The sequence below is a fragment of the Panthera uncia genome (genome assembly GCF_023721935.1).
Source record: "Panthera uncia isolate 11264 chromosome C1 unlocalized genomic scaffold, Puncia_PCG_1.0 HiC_scaffold_3, whole genome shotgun sequence".
Taxonomy (NCBI): domain Eukaryota; kingdom Metazoa; phylum Chordata; class Mammalia; order Carnivora; family Felidae; genus Panthera; species Panthera uncia.
In genome coordinates this window covers 43,959,414-43,980,321 of record NW_026057584.1, presented here as the reverse complement: position 1 = coordinate 43,980,321, position 20,908 = coordinate 43,959,414, and the positions used below count along the sequence as shown (strand labels likewise).

The window sequence follows — 20,908 nt, the reverse complement described above, 5'->3', positions numbered from 1 at the left end:
GGGGGGGGGGGGGGGGGGGGGGGGGGGGGGGGGGGGGGGGGGGGGGTTTGTGGGGTATGGGGGATAACTTGTGGTGGAAGCTGCCCAACAAGTATTTAATTTTCTTAAAATATAGACAAGAGAATTCCTATTCACTGTACATCAACAGATCTAAGCACTTTTTTCCTGCATAGCTGATGATTATATATTTATTGCCACTATCCTATCTCCCCTTGTCTAGAAAAAAACCCTGCATATGAACCAACACAACTTTTACATTATTGCTAACATGATTTCACCACTTACCAATCACTTATGAGCTAATTCATGCTCCAGAAGCACACACTGTAGAGCATACTGTGCCTACACGAGTCCCAAACTTCCTGCCCAGGCAACACCCTGATTTTCAGACTTGCATAACCAACACTTTTGTTCAGACACAACCCACCCATGTGGATAGTCCACAGGCATTTCACATTTAACAAGCCCGAAATTAAACTGATCTCTGTTCACCCTCCCGTCTACACCGCCTGCCATTCTTCCTCCAAAATCTCAGTGAACAGTCCACCCTTCATTCAAGCGCCCACACTAGACCTGGAACTCAAGCTTGCATCCTCCTCCTCTTTACCCTCCCATGTTCTAGCCCTCATCAAATCCCAAGTCTCCTAAATATTGCCCATAAATCTAATTTTCAGGTCCTTGATGCTACCCTAGTCCAAAATCACCATAATCTCTCACCTGGATCCCTGCAATAACTTGCTAAACAATCTCTTTACTTCCAACCCTAACCCCCTCCAATCTGTTCTTCCCACAAGAGACTTATCTTTCTAAAATGCAAACCTGATCAAGCCATCTCCCCATCTAAAAGCACTTTAAAGGCTCTCCTTACTGATTTTAGGATAAACTACCCAACATAGCTTATATAAAAGGACTGATCTAGCTTCTTGCTTACCTTTCTGGCCTCAGACTTTAACCACTATCTCCTTCACACTCCAAAATCCAGGCACACTGACGTTTACCCAAATACACATTCTCTCATCTCCTTTGACATATGTCTCTATCTTCTCATTTTGCCCACTGTCCTTCCACACATCAACCCCTTACACACATTAGCAATCATATTTCTCCACTATTCCCAACTTGTTCTTTCCTGACTGCTGATAGAACTTCCTCCAAGATGCTTCCCCTACACCAGCCCTTTCACTAAAGTACTCACACATATTCACACAGTTGAGGATGGTACTGTTGTGTATTTCCAGAATACCTGTCCCTGCCTCTCTCTACAGGAAGCTCCATAAGGAAAGAAAACATATCTGCCCTGTTTACTATTTTAGCCCAGAGTCTAACCAGTATTTAGCACACATAGATTAACTTTTGATGGTTGGGTGAAATAGTGGAGAATAATCTCAAATAATGGCTAAAATCATAACGAACCTCTTGTTAACATTAAACCTCTTAAGTCAATATATCGGTAGGAGAATGAGCTCATCTTAAGGGCAAGAGGAGCTCCCTCCCCCTTTCTTTTTAGTGCAATAATCTGATGGCAAAATAAGGAACCGAGCCCTCTAGACCACAAATCATTCAACCCAACATGGTGTATGGATGACATGGTAGATGAAACAGAGGCAGGGTAAGGACGGCACAGGGAGGAGGTGCCTGCCTCTTGACCAAGAACCCAGGGGAAATTCACAATTAAAAACAAAATGAACCAAAATCCTATGAATATATCCACAAGAAAGGGCCAAGGAAAGAAGAACTCCCTGTAGATCTGAGAATCTGCAAGTCTGCAGAAGTTGCCAAGAATACCCATACTCCTAGAAAGTCAAAGTTCTATTTCTCAGAACTCAATACCTTAAAATGGTGGATAAGGGAGGCAACAAAGCCAAGGTCCTGGGAAGGAAATACAAGCACCTCCCAATTCTGCCTTTAGATATCCCTGAGTCAGGGGGAAAAGAGTAAAGTGGAGAATCAAGGGTTCTATCTAATAAGACAGACAAGGGGTAAAATAGAGTTAAAAAGTATAGGAACTTCTGTTAGAGGATAATCCATTGCAACTTCAAAAATACAACCCAATGTTTACCTATGAAAAAGGCTGAGAAACTAAATGACCCTAAACATTTACTATCAGAAATTGTGCAACTAAAAGCCATCCTAACTCTCCCATAAAAAGGCATAAGGAAATCATAGAATACCATAGGGAGAGAGGGAGACCCTACCCCTCTCTATCAAGACAAAGAGGATAATCACCCACACTGGAAGAAAGTTCAACATGAGCACAGATAAAAATGAATGCATATAAGCACATATTCTACACACTTTGAAATCCAATGGAAATTTCCTAATTCTTCCTTTCACAGCCCCTGCAGTCTCATACCCCTGTCTATGCCTTTAAACTTTAAATTTTCCATTATATCGATCATAAAGCCTTTTGGCTAGCAGCATCTTAGGACACTTTGAGAGATACAACAATACCATACTGCACCATATTTTGAGTTGGGGGGGGGGAGCGAACTTTATTTCTATTATAAAATGCATTGTGGGAAGAGAAGAGAAAGAAGGAATGGAGAAAAGGAGAAGAAAGGAAGGAAGAAAGAAATTTTAAAGCTCTTTAAATCCAGTTCAGTTGAGAGGGAAATGGGGATGGAACTACACATACAGAGAAAATTTTAAAGATTTTTCTCTGTTCTATATCTACTTAAAATTAATATTGATTTTTTAGGCATTTTCCTTTCTATATATACATATATATTAATGTGAAAAAATATGAATTTAGATGTTTAAAGAGAAAAGGAATTAAAAATATGTCTTTCTGGGAAACAGAATGACCTATTCTTTCAAATTGCTCATAATAAAAAATTGTTAATCTATTGCAAAAACACTGGAATGACATAATCTTCAACAATTTTGAGCAACTAAGTGAAGAAGCACTTAGCAAACATTTTTTATTTTACCATACACTAAAATATGGAGTAAAGTTTCAAATTTCTGAAATCTAAAACATAATGGAATATAGCCATCCCTTCTACAAAGTTTCATGCTACTTACTCTTCATGACAGAGAACATAAGTAGAATTGTTACTTTCCTTGATTGGGAAAAAAAAAGTTTATATAATAAAAAGAAAAAAACCACAAAAATAAAAGCAAGCTCTATGGTGCCATCTTTTGGATTGTTCAAGTGTTCTTAACATGTTAGTAAGAATGCCCAATATTTTTTTTATTTTCATTTTTTTCCTGGTTCCTTCCACATTCACAAGGCAGCTCTTCCTTCAACATTTCCATTATTTTCCTTCCCTTTATTCTGCAGTATTTTTTCAGGGATTTTCTTCCCCAGTATTTGGACAAAGAAAGCAGGATCAACCCATGCTCAGTAACTGCCAACAAACCAAGAAGGACATGTGGCCCGTTGATCCTACTTTCTAATCACAGCTGTTAGTAGAGTCCCTTCCCAAAATGATGTGCAAGATCTAAGCAATTCCCAGTGCCCAAGAGGCTTTATTTAGTTTGGTTCTACCAGAAAAAGAGGGGTCTTCTTATAGTCCCAAAGACTAAATCTCTGAAACACTGAACATGGAATCTTTGAAATTCTGCCCTTTGGCCTCCTACAACCTACTTAAATCCTTTCTTTTCTTGCCATGAAGGTACATTCTGACCTCTCACTTTCTTAAAGGCTTGTCTTTGGTATAGCCAGTGCCACGCAATTTTCCACTTTTTCTGTAATTATTTCATGTTTTTCCAAGTTTATTCAAGGCCAAAAACATTTAAGACTTCTTTGTAACTGCACAGACACAAAATAGATATTTGTAACTGATAAGAAACAGTTTCCGAAAACTTCATAAAGTACCCAAACACTTTCACTGAGGTGAGATTTTGTGCAATAGATACAATTTAGGCAAACACATCCCCAACCACTCAGTCTAAGAAAACCTTAACATTCCAGTTGCTTTTCTGAAGCTGTTGGAAGAAGTTTATTTATAAGTAGAAAAAAACACTCTATGTAACAACAAAAAATTCAATCGTTCTGTCGGTTAAAAAAGCTTGCTAATTCAAGAAACTAAAATAGTATATAACATAATTAAGAACATATTTTTTTGGGTGGAAATAAGTCTAAAAGTGTTATATGCAAATATTATATCCTAAACCTAGAAAGCTCCAAAATCCAGACATGATTTTGTTTCAATGAGTTCTGCCATATTACATTAATCATCTCACTTCTGATTAATAATGACTTATTTTTAATAAACTCACATATCAATGATGCGTGTAAAATAGTCTACTCACCCCACCCATTGTAATTCCATGAATAAGTGCAACATATGGTTTCTGGCAAGAACCTAAAAGAAACAGAGCTATAATTAGTTACAATGTTTAAAATATATTCACTTTTTCAAAAATCACATATTACATTAACTCTGAATATTTTCCCTAGAAAAATTTTGTGAGAAATACCAAAGTAGCTAAATATATGGCTTGTAAAATATGTTTTTAAAATGTCAATTTCTACACAATCCTGATCATCTATTTAATTTAGCAATTCAACACTTCAATTTCAAACAAAATGAAAGCCTTTTATAGCTCAGCCATTGAAAAATGTAATTAAGATTTACTTTATAAGCCATGGCTGTTTATGTACACAGTTGTATTCAAAGGAATGTAATTTGTTTTCAATACATCTAAAGTATTTGGATACAAAGAGAAGTGCAGCATACAGTAAAAAGCAAGGACTGGGAGTCAAAAGACCCAGATTCTAGTCTCAGCTTTGTCATTAACTATATCCAACTATATTCAACATATATGCTGGCATCAGATGTACCCCACCCCCCGACATGTACACACATACATATTGGCAATTCAACACATATATAGCTTTTGGTATACATACACATACACACATACACAAGTTAATGTATATGCACATATCATATATGTGTATGTGATACACATGTAAATTTCCTCATCTATTAAACAATGAGAATATTAAACAATGAGAATATATGGCCTCAGAAGTTCCTTTCAGCTCAAAAATTCTGTAAAATTTTACTCTGTTCCTTTCCCTTTTTTCTTTTTCCTCTGAGAGGGGGAGTTGCTTATAATATAACAAAAATGTAAATCACTGAGCTTCTGTTACAGCTTGTTGCCAATATTACTTCCTTAGTGAAGACCACAAAAAAAAAAACTTCAGTTTTTTTGGTTTCTCTTTTGGACTTTATTTTTTTTTCTTTCTGATTGAAGTGTAGTCAACATACAATGTTCGTTATATTAGTTTCAGGTGTAAGACATAGTGACTCAACAAGTTTATATACATTATGCTACGGTCACCACCATTGTAGCTACCATCTGTTACCATGGAATGCCACTATAATATCATTGACTATATTCTCAATGGGCTGTACCTTTTATTCCTATGACTTATTCATTCCATAACTGGAAGACTGTATTGCTCACTCCCCGCTTCACTCATTTTACCCATGCCTCTACCCTCTTTACCTCTGGCAACCATCAGTTTGTTCTCTGTATTTATGGGTCTGTTTCTGCTGTCTGTTTATTCATTTGTTTTTTAGATTTCACATATAAGTGAAACCATATGGGATTTGTCTTTCTCCTTTTTCATCTAGCATAATACCCTCCAGGTCCATCCATATTGTCACAGATGACAAGATATCATTCTTTTTTTAAGGTTGAGTAATATTCCATGCAATGTAGAAGGGTAAAACTACAGTTTTAACACATCTAGCAGTTGTGTAAATGTTTCCAATTTGCCAAATAAGCCATCAGAGCACAATTCCAAAATTAATTTAATTCTGATTGCATATGTGCAAGGACTTCCACAGCCTTCAGTCTTGAGCTAGAATTCCCTTCAATCTTGAACTGCAATTCCCTACGGAACTCTAATTCCCTAGAAACTATGGAAAGAAGTTTCTCTATTGAGATGGAGATACACAATCCCCCCATTTCAGCTATAGATATATATTTCAGACATAAAACATTAGAAGCTAATTGATGCAGTGCATAAAGCCACAATCTGTCAAATTCCTTATTAGCTAAAATAGGTCACTACAATGTATAGAAATTAAACCTTGAACGCTTCCTATTTTTTTACCCAACTGCTTCAAGGTTTTCTCCTATCTCCTTTTATTTAGTATAGAACTGCACTAATATAGTAGCCACTAGCCAAATGTAGCTATTGAAATTAAAATTAATTACAGTTAAGTAAAATTTAAAATTCAGTTTCTTGCTCACACTAGCCCCATTTCAAGTTCTCATTAGCCACATGTGGCTGGTAGCAATCACGTTGGACAACACAGAAACAGAATAATTTCATCATTGCAGAAAGTCCTATTGGATATCACTGGTATAACTTTTCAAAATGAGTAAGCCATTCTAAGTAAATCTGATACACAGAATTTGAGACTTAAAGAAGTGAGAGATGTCCATTCAATCCAGCTCACTGAGTTAAATCAAGAAACAGCCTCTTTTCCCCACTCCTACTTCAAAGATATATAAATTCTAGGAAAAAAAAATTTTTTTAATGTACATCCAAGTTCAAAGCCAAACAAAGGATATCCATCAGTGCCATAACAAACCCAAAATCAATAGCTGAGGAGAAGCTACAGCCAATAATTGTGAGTGAGCATGTATTTATTTTAAGTCAGAAAGAAATTCTAAGGGTGCCTGGGTGGCTTAGTCGGTTAAGCCTCTGACTTCGGCTCAGGTCATGATCTCGTGGTTTGTGGGTTCTAGCCCCATGTCAGGCTCTGTGCTGACAGCTTAGAGCCTGGAGCCTGGTCTGGATTCTGTGTCTCCCTGTCTCTCTGCCCCTCCCCTGCTCACACTCTGTCAAAAATAAACAAACATTAGAAAACAAAATTTTTTTAAATAAATTCTAGGCCATATAGTTTATGAAATGGACTACCTGCATAAAAGCTCATGCTAGGAAGAGCTATTAGATATGCAAAACATGACTAGAAAACCCATCTGCTGAGCCAGGAAGTCAATAAATTCCTTCCAGGAGAGGGAGAGAAAAAGCATGCTCAAGTACAGGATAACAAACACCACCACTACCACTGCACAAAAAAAATCAAAACACCCCTAACAAATTTGCAATAGAAGTAATATCCATAACCTGGTAAAATAAATACATACATACATACATACATACATAAGTAAATGTCTACAAAAAGATAATACTAAAAATTAAAATTGTAAAAGCTTTCCCATGGACATCAGAAATAACACTACAATCATTCAACATTGTAACAGAGGTCCTATCCCCCAAATATAGGAAAATTCATAATATAAAAACTGTAGAGACAGAGGTGAAAAAAAATTATGTGCAGATGGTATAACTGCCTATGTAGAAAAGCCAAGAGAATCTATAGAAGTATCATTAGAATAACAAATTTCAGCAGGGCTGCTAGATATAAGAACCAAATTTAAATTTCAAATCACTTCAATATGCCAAAGACAGTAAATTACAAAATTTAACGATAAAAATTACAACTAAATGTAGTAACAAAAAAGTAAGCTACCTAAGAATAAAACTTCAAAAAAACAAAAAACAAAAAAAGCAGGAAGATCTTTATGAATAAAGTTACAAAACATTATTCAAGGATATAAAAAGTCAAATCTGATGAAAAGTTCCAAATTGGTTTAGGGTAATAGTTACCCAAGTTTACTAAAAGTTATTGAATTATATATTTGAAATGGGTGAGTTTCATGGTACACAAACTATTAACTCCACAAGTTTTTATGTGTTCATACAGATATGCCACACGCATAGATGGGAAGACTCAACGTGCAAGACGTCAATTTACCCTAACCTATAATTGTCATTCCAATCAAAACATCAATGGAATCTTCTGTAGAGCCAGACAAAATAAAACTAAAATTCTAAAATTCATATGTAAGATCAAAAGCCTAAGTGTAGCCAAGACAATTCTAAAAGACAACAAAGGCAACTTACACTACTAGATAGAAACATATCTTACAGCTGTAATAATTGTGACATTGTAGTTTCCTCATAAGTACAAATAGACCACTGAACAACAAAGAAGCCCAGAAACAGACCAGGTCACATATAAGAACTTGATACCTGACAGAGGTATCATTAACATCAGTGAAAAAGGCATGAGATTTACACATAAAAGAAAACACAACATCTGGCTAGCTGAAAACTAAAAGTTAAAGGATGTCACATGCAAAAAACTACCCCACGTACATTAAAGACTTAGAGTACAAAGAAACAAAATATTGAAACTATTAAAAGAAAATATGACATCTTAATAACCTCAGTGTTATTACATGGTTTAATGCAAAAAAGCATAAATCATAAAGGAAAAGAATGGATGCATTTCAACTCATCAAATAAAAACTTAGATATACCAAAAAATAACCTAAAGTAGCAAACAGAGAGAAGTATGTATAGTTTACAAAAACGAGGAATCCAGAATACATAAAGACCTACACCATCAGTAAGAAAAAGACAATCCAACAAAAAGATGAAGAAAGGATGACACTGAAAAGAAAATCTAAATGATTACTTAAGAAAACACCTTCTATCAGGGCGCCTGGGTGGCTCAGATGGTTGGGTGTCCGACTTCCGCTCATGTCATGTTCTCACAGTTCATGGTTCAAGCCCCGTGTCGGGCTCTGTGCTGACAGCTCAGAGCCTGGAGCCTGGTTCTGATTCTGGGTCTCCCTCTCTCTGGCCCTCCCCCCGCTCACGCTCTGACTCTCTCTCTCAAAAATAAATAAACATTAAAAAAAAAAAAAAAGAAAAAAAAGAAAACACCTTCTATCTCACCAATATGCAATGAAATACAAATTAAAGCCACAGTAAGATATTAAACATGCAAAGTTTAACACAAAAAAATGATGGAAACAACATGCAAAAAATAAAGTCTTGTACTTTAGAGAAGAATCTGGAAACAGCTGAAGACCTATAAACTATGATCCATCCATTCTGCTTCTATTATTCCTAAAGAAACTTTTGTACATAGACACTACGGGGACCATATCTGTATTAGTAAAAATTTGAAATAACCTAAAATATTAATTAATGTAGAACAGAAAAGTAATGTGGGATACATTCATAATACAGAATACTACCCAACAGTTTTGTTCCATGTTATTAAAAACAACTTATGCACTGGTATACATAGTAAGATGTTACTTCTATAAATTTCGAAACCACACAGTAATACTACTTCTGTTCATAAATATACAGTAAGAATATTAAGTATGGTCTGGTAGAATACACTAAAAATTAATGACAACAGTTGCTCCTTGAGGAGAGATAATGGTTGCTTCTGGGGAGAGAAAAGAATGGCACTAAGGAAAACAACAGAGCCAACTAAAGTATAAGTTTAAAACATGTAGTATTTTGGGGTGCCTGGGTGGCTCAGTCGGTTAAGCGGCCGACTTCGGCTCAGGTCATGATCTCACAGTCTGTGAGTTCAAGCCCCGCGTCGGGGTCTGTGCTGACAGCTCAGAGACTGGAGCCTGCTTCAGATTCTGTGTCTCCCTCTCTCTCTGACCCTCCCTCATTCATGCTCTGTCTCTCTCTGTCTCAAAAATAAATAAACATTAAAAAAAAAATTTTTTTAAATAAATAAATAACATGTAGTATTTTATCTCTTCTAAATAAATCTTAAAACATCAAGCAAAAATAAAATATTAATGTCTGTTCATTCTGGCTGGTGGGTACATAATTATTTATTATATTATTCCCTGCAACTTAACATTTGAAGCGCATGCTTAATAAAAGTACTGCTTCACTTCCAATGAAACCTGGAACATCAACTATAAAGGTATTTTCATCCCAGAGTTCCTGAAGAATTAGGAAACAGTACTTCATTTTACAGAGAAAACTGAGGCCCAAGATTTTTGTTTTCTAAGAAAGCCAGCGATATAATCAGAATCCATGTTTTCATACTGAGTGTAGGACATACAGTAACTAAGTATAGCTTACTAATATTAAAGTATGAATTGTTCTGGAATGAGCAGTCAGAATAGTTCAATCAGCTTTATTTATGCCTGACATATAGTCTATGAAAGAGTAGAAAGAGTAATAAGAATGTCTACTGATTGTATCTTTAACAATTGACACTGCAGCTTATATCTTGATTCCATTTTTAAAGCTCTCAGAGGAACACACATACCAATGGCATTGTTCAGCCTATATTCTTCTCTAAAGAAATCTTGAGTTATCTTCTGGTCTGCCCCTCCAGCTTCTGAGATCGCTACAAAAAAAAAAAAAAAAAAGAAGGAAGATAAGGGAAAAAGATTGTAATTTTTTAATAAAGTGCTTTCTAGTTAACACTGTCAAAGAGAAAGAGAATAAACTTAAAATACTGTGATATTAAGTACCAGGGGAAACTCTAGAATGGTTTGTTAAAGTTTTGAAGTGCCCTTACCACAGACACAGCCCCAGATCCATATTCTAAAGTCAAAACTTCAAGGCAAAAATTCTTAAGAATTTCTTACAAAGTGCTATACCTAATTTAGAACTTATATATTGCTACCATTTTATTTTGACTATTTTCTATAGCACCCAAATAAAGATTTGCTGGATATACATTTCCAATGGTAACATATCTTAACACAAAGTACATTATACATACACACAGATAAATATAAGCACGTATGTGCATGCGTACTCATGTACCCATCCACACAGTGCAATATATTCTGTCTAGTTAAATATTTCTGCCACATTCATTTCATCATGAAACACTGAGCACCCACTGTATTCCTAGTCCAGTCAATGTTAAGACTACTACCAAACCATTCTCTTCCATATACTGTAAGATTATATGCCTTTCCTCTTTAAGTCTTTTTAATGTTTTTTTTAAGTGTCTTTTTTATTTATCTTTCAGAGAGAGACAGAGTGCAAGCAGGGGAAGGGCAGAGAGAGGGGGAGAGACAGAATCTGAAATAGGTTCCAGGCTCTGAGGTGTCAGCACAGAGCCCCATGCAGGGCTCAAACTCGGGAATGGCGAGATCATGGCCTGAGCCCAAGTCAGACGCTCAAACAACTGAGTCACCTAGGCACCCCTTCTAAGAATTATCTACTAAAATACAAATAAAAATATAAACATATTTCTTCTATGGGAAAGAGTTACCTAAAAATTGTTGACTATAGGTATTTAGACTAATTCTAGAAAACTGATATATTTTCCTTCAAAATGTTCCAAATGTTGACTTCTTTTCCTGGTTTTTAAAAGAAAGATTTGGTGTCTATTTTTTGTCATTAATGGTATTTCACTGATATACGCATGCCCCCAAACCCTCATCTATTATTTCTTATTCAGTTCTTACCACTATTTAGCAATTCTAAAATGACAAAAGTGCAAATTATATTGCCTATGGAATGAAGCTGTTACCTCAAAAATCTTTGATTTCCTCTTTATCTTATTCTAATCAATTAATTCCATAGAAGTTAAAATTAAATGAATAGCATTTAAAAAAAATTCTTTTTCTGAGTGCCCACTTATCATCTTGGACTAAATAAACATCTTTAAAGCAACTAAATTTCCTGGAATTGAAGACCACTTCTTTATACACATAAACTAAACCTGTAACTTGTAACTGTACCTCCAAATATCAATATATATATATACTTATATATATATACATTTACATATATATATATATTTATATATATAATATAAAGTTAAATGTGTATGTAAAAATAGCTCACAGTTAGAAGAAGCTAAAAACAATATGTAAGGTTCTGCCTATCTGTAAACTATGAAGATCATAGGCTCAACTCCACAATAAAGGTTAGCTCCATGCTGAGAAACATTTTTTTAAATATATTCATGTTGTGGGCAAAACAATAAATTCAAACACAATTCAGTTAACAAATCTATCTAAGCAACTGAAATTTTAACACTCAAGTTACTTTAAATTTAATAGGTATCTAAATGTCCAACAACTGGCGAATGGATAAAGATGTGGTTTATATATATAATGGAATACTACTTGGCAATGAGAAAGAATGAAACCTTGCCATTTGCAGCAATGTGGAGGGAACTGGAGGGTATTATGCTAAGTGAAATAAGTCAGGCAGAGAAAGACAGATACCATATGTTTTCACTCATATGTGGATCCTGAGAAACTTAACAGAAGGCCATGGGGGAGGGGAAAGGGGGAAAAAAAAAGTTACAGAGAGGGAAGGAAACAAACCATAAGAGACTCTTAAATACTGGGTTGATGAGGGGTGGGGGAGAGGTGAAAGTGGGTGATGGGCAATTGAGGAGGGCACCTGTTGGGATGAGCACTGGGTATTGTATGGAAACCAATTTGACAATAAATCACATTTAATATTAAAAAAATTTAATAGGTACCTAAAATTATATCCTAAATCAAGCTTGTTTTTCCTATTCCAAATATAATAGAAACAGTACTGCCTTAACACAATACAAAAATAAATAAATAACACACACACGATAAAAACTCAAGGAAAAAAACCATCCCTGAACTCTACCAATTTCATTACAAAGTGTAAAAACAGTTTCAGTATATATTAAATACTGAAATATCATCACCAGTGGTGATGATAAATACGTGACTTTGATCCTGAGAATATACATTTCTTCTTTCTTTTGCCTTTAATAGTTATATGTATACAGATTGACCTAAAGAATTAGAAAGGAGAATTAATCTTTTTATCTCATTTCAACGTTTCTAAACATCTGTAAAAATATATTGACAATAGGATAAATGTATAAGTACATTCTTGCTTTGGGATCATGAACTGGGGAAAAGCACAAGAACAGTCAAGGAGATATGTGAAAGAATGTCATATTTGGACAATGACAAGTCACTCAACATGGCCAGATTGTCAGGTTATAGAACAAATTGAATTGCTGAATACCAGCTAACCTAGAATAAAAAGTGGACTCACACACCATAACTATATAGTTTGTTTAGGATGATTTAGGTAGAAAGACAGAATATATGAAGGGCACATACATAGTTTAAAAAAATGCTATTCTCATTTTTCTAATATTAACTACAAAAGCTAAGACATTATAATAAAAAAAAAATTCTAAGTAAAGCAAATTACAAAGTACTACAAAAATTTCCTGTTGGTTTTATCAGTTCTACTCAGGGAAAAAAGCATTTAGGTTAAGAGGAGGAAAAAGTTTTTACCTCTGATATCACCCCCAGAACAGAAAGCCTTTCCACCAGCTCCTTTTATAATGATCATGAAAGTTTCAGGATCTTGTTCCCAATTCTATCCAAATTGAAAAGAAAATGGGAAAAGCATACTATAAATGAAAACTCATTTAAAAAATCTATATGCATTTATATACACATATGGATACACACATATACATGTATAGATAAATATATGTCAATACACATAAAGTACAAGCTTTATAAAGTACATCCAAAAGAATGGATCCTAACTTCATTTTCTTTTCTGACATAAATTGGAGACTATTCCAACAAAGTTGCTAGATGAATACACTTTGTGATCCAAATTGTATGATGATATCTGAAGAAATCTTTGCCATGACAACTTTGACACCAAGATGAAAGAAGATGGGCTTAAATATACATCCCAGAAGCTTATAAATCTGGTGAACAAATCAGTCCAAAGACTGTTGATAAACTGAACAAGAACCTTTCTATTGTGGTAATATAGGGCTCCAACCTACTGACAAATTTATAAGCAATAGAATGAAACCACAATACTGATTAGATCTTGAAGTGATTTGAGGTTGGCAGGGGCAACTATAAATAATCAGGATGAAAGAATCAAGAGCCAAGGGCAATTCAAAAGACTATTCACTAAAACATCAGTTAACCAGAGACAAAAAATTAACAGGAGCTGTATAAATTCTACACTTGAGAATAAAAATACAAACACACAAGGAAGAGATGTAGCTGGATGGATGTGGCTGTCCAAAAGACTAATGCAATATTGGACTACATTAATAGAAATATGGCATTCTAACATGGAAGTTTCTACTTTCTTCCACTCTGGTCCACTCCAACCTGAAATACTTGATTTCTCTTTATTACATTTAAAGACATATTATAAGGTGTCCCAAACGGACATAAGGAAATAGAAGACAGACTCATCAAATGAAAAATTAAGGAACTTGTAACCAGGGGAGAATTAGTCTTTGTGGCTGACCATATTAGGTACACCATTTCACTTCACAATAATCCTGTGAGATATTATAATCCCCATTTCACGGCTGAGGTAAATGAAGGACAGAGAGATGAACACTCCCAAGCTGAAGAGTTAATAAACAGAAGTCCAAGTTTCAAACAAAGTAGTCCAACTACAAGTCATGCTTTTCCACAGCACCATGCAGTTCACTTAGAATAGAAAAGCTTATAGTCTTCTCTAAGAATCGTGTCAGAATGCTGTCACATGGAACGTTAGATTTGTATACTCCTGTACCAAGAGGCAGAACTATTATCACTGGTTAAAAGGTCAGAGAAGCAGAGTGGCAAAACACAGGAAGAAACTCAGAGCTATGGAAAAGTGGAAGGAGCTCTCAGGAGGTCATGAAGTCCCTGTCATTAGGGACGCTTCAAGATAATCACATAGGGAAAGGACGAAGACAAGAAATCAGTGGGGCTTGGGCACTGATCCCAAAGATTCTATGGAAGAGAATCCCAGAAATGTTCTTTTAGGATACATTCTTATTTATTTATTTTTAATGTTTGTTTATTTTTGAGAGAGAAGAGAGAGAGAGAGAGAGAGAGAGAGAGCGAGCAAGTTGGGGAAGGGCAGAGAAAGAGGGAGATACAGAATCCAAAGCAGGCTCCAGGCTCTGAGCTGTCAGCACAGAGCCTGACACGGGCTCGAACTCATGGGGCCCAAGATCATGACCTGAGCTGAAGTTGGCCACTCAACTGACTGAGCCACCCAGGTGCCCCTAAGGATACTTTTTTTTTTTTAATAATTTATTTTAACCTTTATTGATTTTTGAGACAGAGAGAGAGAGCATGAATGGGGGAGGTTCAGGGAGAGAGAGCTGTCAGCACAGAGCCTGACATGGGGCTCGAGCTCACAGACTGTGAGATCATGACCTGAGCTGAAGTCGGACGCTCAACCGACTGAGCTACCCAGGCGCCCCCCTAAGGATACATTTTTTAAAGTATCCATATAATTTAAGGAAATCACAAACCTTTAGTTGTGGGTAAATGTGCCGAACCATATTAAAGGTTAATGCATTTAGGAACTTTGGTCTGTTTAGTGTTATCACTCCTGCACAACCTCTTCTTTCCAGTAGTACTTCTCCTGCTGCATCCATGTGCATAGACATTCTCTGTGTAAAAAAAGATTAAGCCTAGGATGAAATTCATTAAGATTTTGTCACAAGCCAATATTAAACCATATACAGGTATACCTCAGAGGTGCTGTGGGTTCAGCTCCAGACCACCACAATAAAGCAAATACTGCAATAAATTCAAATGATTTTCCCCCAGTGCATATAACAGTTATGTGTGTCCCATGAACACAACTAGATAACTATCAGTTCATCCTAAATACCCCCAGAAATTAACCTGAAGGCTGACAGAACAAACTCCACAACTAAAGGGAGAGAAGAGGCCACACTATAGAAGCCAAGTTAAACACATGCTTGATAATTATGTCAACCTTGCTTTATGACTGAATAAAGCTGACATTGTGGAAAGGGGTGGGGGGAAGGAATTTTGCTAGTAAATACTAATGATCATCTGCACTTTGAGTCAGAATCTTTGCTGGTGGAGAGTTTTGCCTCAATGTTGATGGCTGCTGACTGATCAGGGTGGAAGATGCTGAAGGTTGGGGAGGCTGTGGCAATTTCTTAAAATAAGACAACAGTCAAGTTTGCTGTATTGAAGGACTCTTCCTTTCACAATTTCTCTGTAGCATGCAATGCTGTTTGATAGCAGTGTACCCACAGCAGAGCTTTCAAAATTAGAGTCAATCCTCTCAAACCTCAAGGAGCTGCTTTATCTACTATGTTTACGTAACAGTCTTAGATCCTTTGTTGTCATTCCAACAATCTTCACAGCATCTTCATCAAGAGTAGATTCCATCTCAAGAAACCATTTTCTTTGCTCATCCATAAGAAGCAACTCCTTCTTCATAGTTTGATCATGAAATGGCAGCAATTCAGTCACATCTTCAGGCTCCACTTTTAATTCTAGGTCTCTTGTTGTTTCCACCACATCTGCAGTTACTTCCTCCACTGATGTCTTGAACCCATCAAAATCATCCATGAGGGTTAGAATGAACTTCTTCTAACTCCTACCAATGTTGCTAGTTTTTGGCCTCTTCCCAAGAATCACAGATGTTCTTAATGGCATCTAGAGTGGTGAATCCCTTCCAGAAGGTTTTCAATTTACTTTTCCCAGATCCAAAGGACTCACTCTCTATGGCAGCTATAGTCTTATAAAATGTATTTCTTAAATAATAAGCCTTGAAAATTCAAAATTGCTCGTTGACCCAGGGATGCAGAATAGATGCTGTGTTAGCAAGCTCCATCAAAGTTCTTGGGCAACCAGGTGCATTGTCAATGAGCAGTATATTGAAAGGCATCTTTTTTTCTGAGCAGTAGGTTTCAGCGATAGACTTAAAATATTCAGGAGGCACCTGAATGGCTCACTCGGTTGAGTGTCCAACTTCAGGTCAGATCATGATCTTGGTTCTTGAGTTCGAGCCCCACATTGGGCTCATCAGGGCTTCAGATCCTGTTCCCCTCTCTCTGCCCCTCCCCTACTTATGCTCTCCCAAAAGCAAACAAACATTAATAAACATTTTACATATATACATGTATACACATGTATACATGTATATATGTAAATGTGTGTATGCGTATTCAGTAAACCATGTTGTAAACAGCTGTGTTTCATCCAGGCTTTGTTGTTCCATTTATAAAGCACAGCAGAGTAGATTTAGCATGATTCTTAAGGGCCCCAGGATTTTCAGAATGATCAATGAGTATTAGCTTCAACTTAAAGTCAACAGCTGCATTAGCCCCTAACAAGGAAGTGAGCCTATCCTTTGAAGCTCTGAAGCCAGCCATTGACTTCTAGTTATCAAAGTCTTAGATGACCTCTTCTTCCAACAGAAGACTGTTCCATCTATATTGAAGATCTTGTTTATTAGCGTCACCTTCATTATCTTAGCTAGACCTTCTGGATGACTGGCTGCCCTTTGCCATCAGCACTTGCTGCTTCACCTTGCATCTTTACATTATGGAGATGGCCTTCTTTAAACCCCGTTACTAACTTCTGCTAGCTTCAAACTTTTCTTCTGTAGCTTCCTCACCTCTCTCAGCCTTCATAGAACTGAACAGGCCTTATTCTGGATTAGGTTTGACCTAAGGAAATGTAGCTGGTTTGATCTTCTATCCCAACTAAAGCTTTCTCCTTATCAGCAATAAGGATGTTTCACATTCTTATTCATGTGTTCACTTGAGTAACACTTTTCATTTCCTTCAAAAACATTTCCTTTGCATTCACAACCTGGCTAACTGGTGCAAGAGGCCTAGCTTTTGACCTATCTTGGCTTTTGACGTGCCCTCCTCACTAAGCTTAAGCATTTTTAGCTTTTGATTTCAAGTGAGAGACATCTGACTCTTCCTTTCATTTGTACACTTGGAGGCACAATTATTAATTGGCCTAATTTCAGTGCTGTTGTGTCTCAGGGAATAGGGATGCCTAAGGAGAGGGACATGAAAGAACAGCAGATTGGTGGAGCAGTCAGAAGAAACACAATATTTGTTAAGTTCACCATCTTACGTGGGTGCATTCATGGCCCACCAAAACAGTTACAACAGTAACATCAAGATCACCGTTCATCAGAATAGTGAAAAAATTTGAAATATCATGAGAATTACCAAAATGTGACACACAGACACAGAGTGAGCAAATGTTGTTGGAAAAATACCACCAATAGATTTGCTCTGCTGATGCAGGGTTGCCGCAAACCTTCAATTTGTAAAAAAAAAAAAAAAAAAAAAAAAAAAAATCTGCAAAGCACAATGACACGATGTATGCCTGGACATTAAATGCAAATCTTTCATACAAGTTAACAGTAAGTAATCAAATGGACTACTACGTATATCTGACAAAGTTTCTTTTTCTCTTTTAAATGCTTATTTATTTTGAGAACAGCACACGAGCAGGGGAGGGGCAGAGAGGGAGTGAGAGGGAGAATCCCAAGCAGGCTCCACCAACACAGGGCTTGATCCCATAGGAGATCATGACCTGAGCTGAAATTAGAGTCAGAGGCTTAACCAACTGAGCCACACAGGTGCCCCTGACAAAGGTCTCTAAAATTCTTTAAATTCTGTAGTAAAGCAAAATATACATACCAAAAGCAAAAGTATATACATAGTATATACAAAGTATACACATAGTAATTAAATCTTTTTTGTTTCTGAAGGAACAGAGTCAACTGATTTAGAACAGAACCTAGTCTTAGAATTACTTGGACTACAAAATACTCTCAGATCTCTTAATTTATGACTATATACCAAGTAATATGTTACGTGCTTGCAAAGCAAAGATGAATAAAGAGGGCAAATAATTCTGACTACAGTAACTACTGACAATCTGAAAAAAAAATAGAAAAGGGGATATTTGAGCTGGGCCTTGATGCATGCCAAGAAAAAGGAGTGCAAGAATCCTAGAGAATAACACATCCTAAAACAAACAATGGATATTTGGAAACATCAAGATTTTTTTTTTTTAATGTTTACTTATTTTGAGAGCGAGCGAGCGTGAGAAGGGGAGAGACAGGGGTAATGAGAAAGGTGGAGAGAGAATCCCAAGCAGGCTGTGCACTGTCAGCATAGGACCAGATGTAGTGCTCTATCTCATGAACCTTGAGATCATGACCTGGGCTGAAATCAAGAGTAGGGCACTTAACCAACTGAGCCACCCAGGCACCCCGGAAATATTAAGATGTTAAATATGAGTGAATAAAGGCTGACTGAGGAAATGAGGGATAGGAAAGTAAACAGATTAAGCAGGTGAGGCCAAATTATAAAATGACAGACTTACAAATCATATGGCTGTGATGAACTGGCCTATATGCTTACTTAGGAACTCATACGCTATAACTTAATTATCAGATTTCACTGCTCATGTAATATATAGTACTAATATAAACACCTGTAAGAAACATAACAATCTCCCAGGACTCTGCTATACACAATTGTTAGGACTAATGGCACAATCATACTTATTACTTTAACTTAAAACAATGCTTTAACCTTCACATGAGAACTGTGTACAATATAAAGCTTAAATTGGAAAATTTTAACTAGAGAATGCTAATTAAAAGCAAATGGCACACTTCTTAACTGAAATCTAGTAAAACACAGAAGTCCATAATTTAATAGCATTAAATGTTACACAGTGTTTAAGTCTTTATAAAATCATGCTGCACATTTAATGTCAGCTTAGTTTTTATTAAAATTCATTATCAGATAAAAATAACGTATATTCACTTACAAGGATTATGGAAAAGGCTATTAAAAACAAAGTCTGAATTTTTTTCAATTAAAACTTAAATTGGATAAAGGGTAAGTATCCAAAATCTACAAAGAACTTACCTAACTCAACACCCCAAAAAAACAAATAATCCAGTGAAGAAATGGACAGAAGACATGAACAGACACTTTTCCAAAGAAGACATCCAGACAGCTAACAGACACATGAAAAGAAGCTCAACATCACTCATCATCAGGGAAGTACAAATCAAAACCACACTGAGATACCACCTTACACTGGTCAGAGTGGCTAAAATTAACAATTGAGGAAACAATAGATGTTGGTGAGGATGTGGAGAAAGGGCAACCCTCTTGCACTGTTGGTGGGAATGCAAACTGATGCAGCCACCGTAAAACAGTGTGGAGGTTCCTCAAAAAATTAAAAATAGAATTACCCTATGACCCAGCAATAGCACTACTAGGAATTTATCCAAAGATACAGAAGTGCTGATTCATAGGAGTACATGGACCCCAATGTTTATAGCAGTGCTATCAACAATTGCCAAATTATGGAAAAAGCCCAAATGTTCATCAACTTGTGAATGGATAAAGAAGACGTGGTTTATTTATATAATGGAATACTACTTGGCAATGAGAAAGAATGAAATCCTGCCATTTGCAACAAGTAACGCAACAATATAACGAGAAAGAATGAAATCCTGCCATTTGCAACAAGTAATGCAACAAGTAATACCTGGATGGAGCTGGAGGGTATTATGCTAAGTGAAATAGGTCAGAGAAAGACAGATATCGTATGTTTTCACTCGTGTGCAATTTGAGAAACTTAACAGAAGACCATAGGGGAAGGGAAGGAAAAAAAAATAGTTACAAACCATAAGAGACTCTTAAATACAGAGAACTAAGGGTTGATGGAGGAGGCGGAGGGTGGGGGGTATGTTGGGGAGAAAATGGGTGATGGGCATTGAGGAGGGCACTTGTTGGGATGAGCATTGGGTGTTGTATGTAAGTGATGAATCATGGGAATCTGCTCCCGAAGCCAAGAGCACACTGTATACTCTGTTGGTTAGCTAACTTGACGATAAATATTTATAAATAAATATGAGAGAGAATACCATTGGACTCCCGATACATGATGCCATGTGTGGTCACGGCAGGCCCAAACTGTCCATTCTTGCAGGCCATCCAAATTATGACTTGTTTGAGCTGCAAACTGATAAAAGGGATTTTTCCATGACTAGTCATCTATATGGCTATCCAGATGACCTAGTGCCATTTAGCAATAAAACCATCCTTTTTTCATTGCTCTGAAGTAACATTTTTATTGTAATTCTTATTTCCATATCTATGTGGGTCTGTTTTGTACCAATGATTACATTGGTTCTTAATGTCTCATTACCACATTGTTTTTATTACTATTTTATTTTAATCATTGTTGATAGCATACCTATGTC

General features: G+C 36.2%; 1 protein-coding gene across 2 annotated transcripts in view; it reads right to left on the bottom strand.

The window, feature by feature from the left end:
• The window catches only part of HIBCH (3-hydroxyisobutyryl-CoA hydrolase), a 71,911-nt gene that overhangs the window by 26,327 nt on the left and 24,676 nt on the right, over positions 1 to 20,908 (bottom strand). For both annotated transcript variants that reach the window (XM_049615328.1, XM_049615327.1), the window contains exons 3-6: positions 15,135 to 15,275; positions 13,135 to 13,219; positions 10,137 to 10,217; positions 4,258 to 4,310 (exon numbers count right to left, since the gene is read on the bottom strand). In XM_049615328.1, coding sequence (XP_049471285.1) covers positions 4,258 to 4,310; positions 10,137 to 10,217; positions 13,135 to 13,219; positions 15,135 to 15,275 — 360 coding nt within the window. The remainder of the gene's footprint in view (positions 1 to 4,257; positions 4,311 to 10,136; positions 10,218 to 13,134; positions 13,220 to 15,134; positions 15,276 to 20,908) is intronic.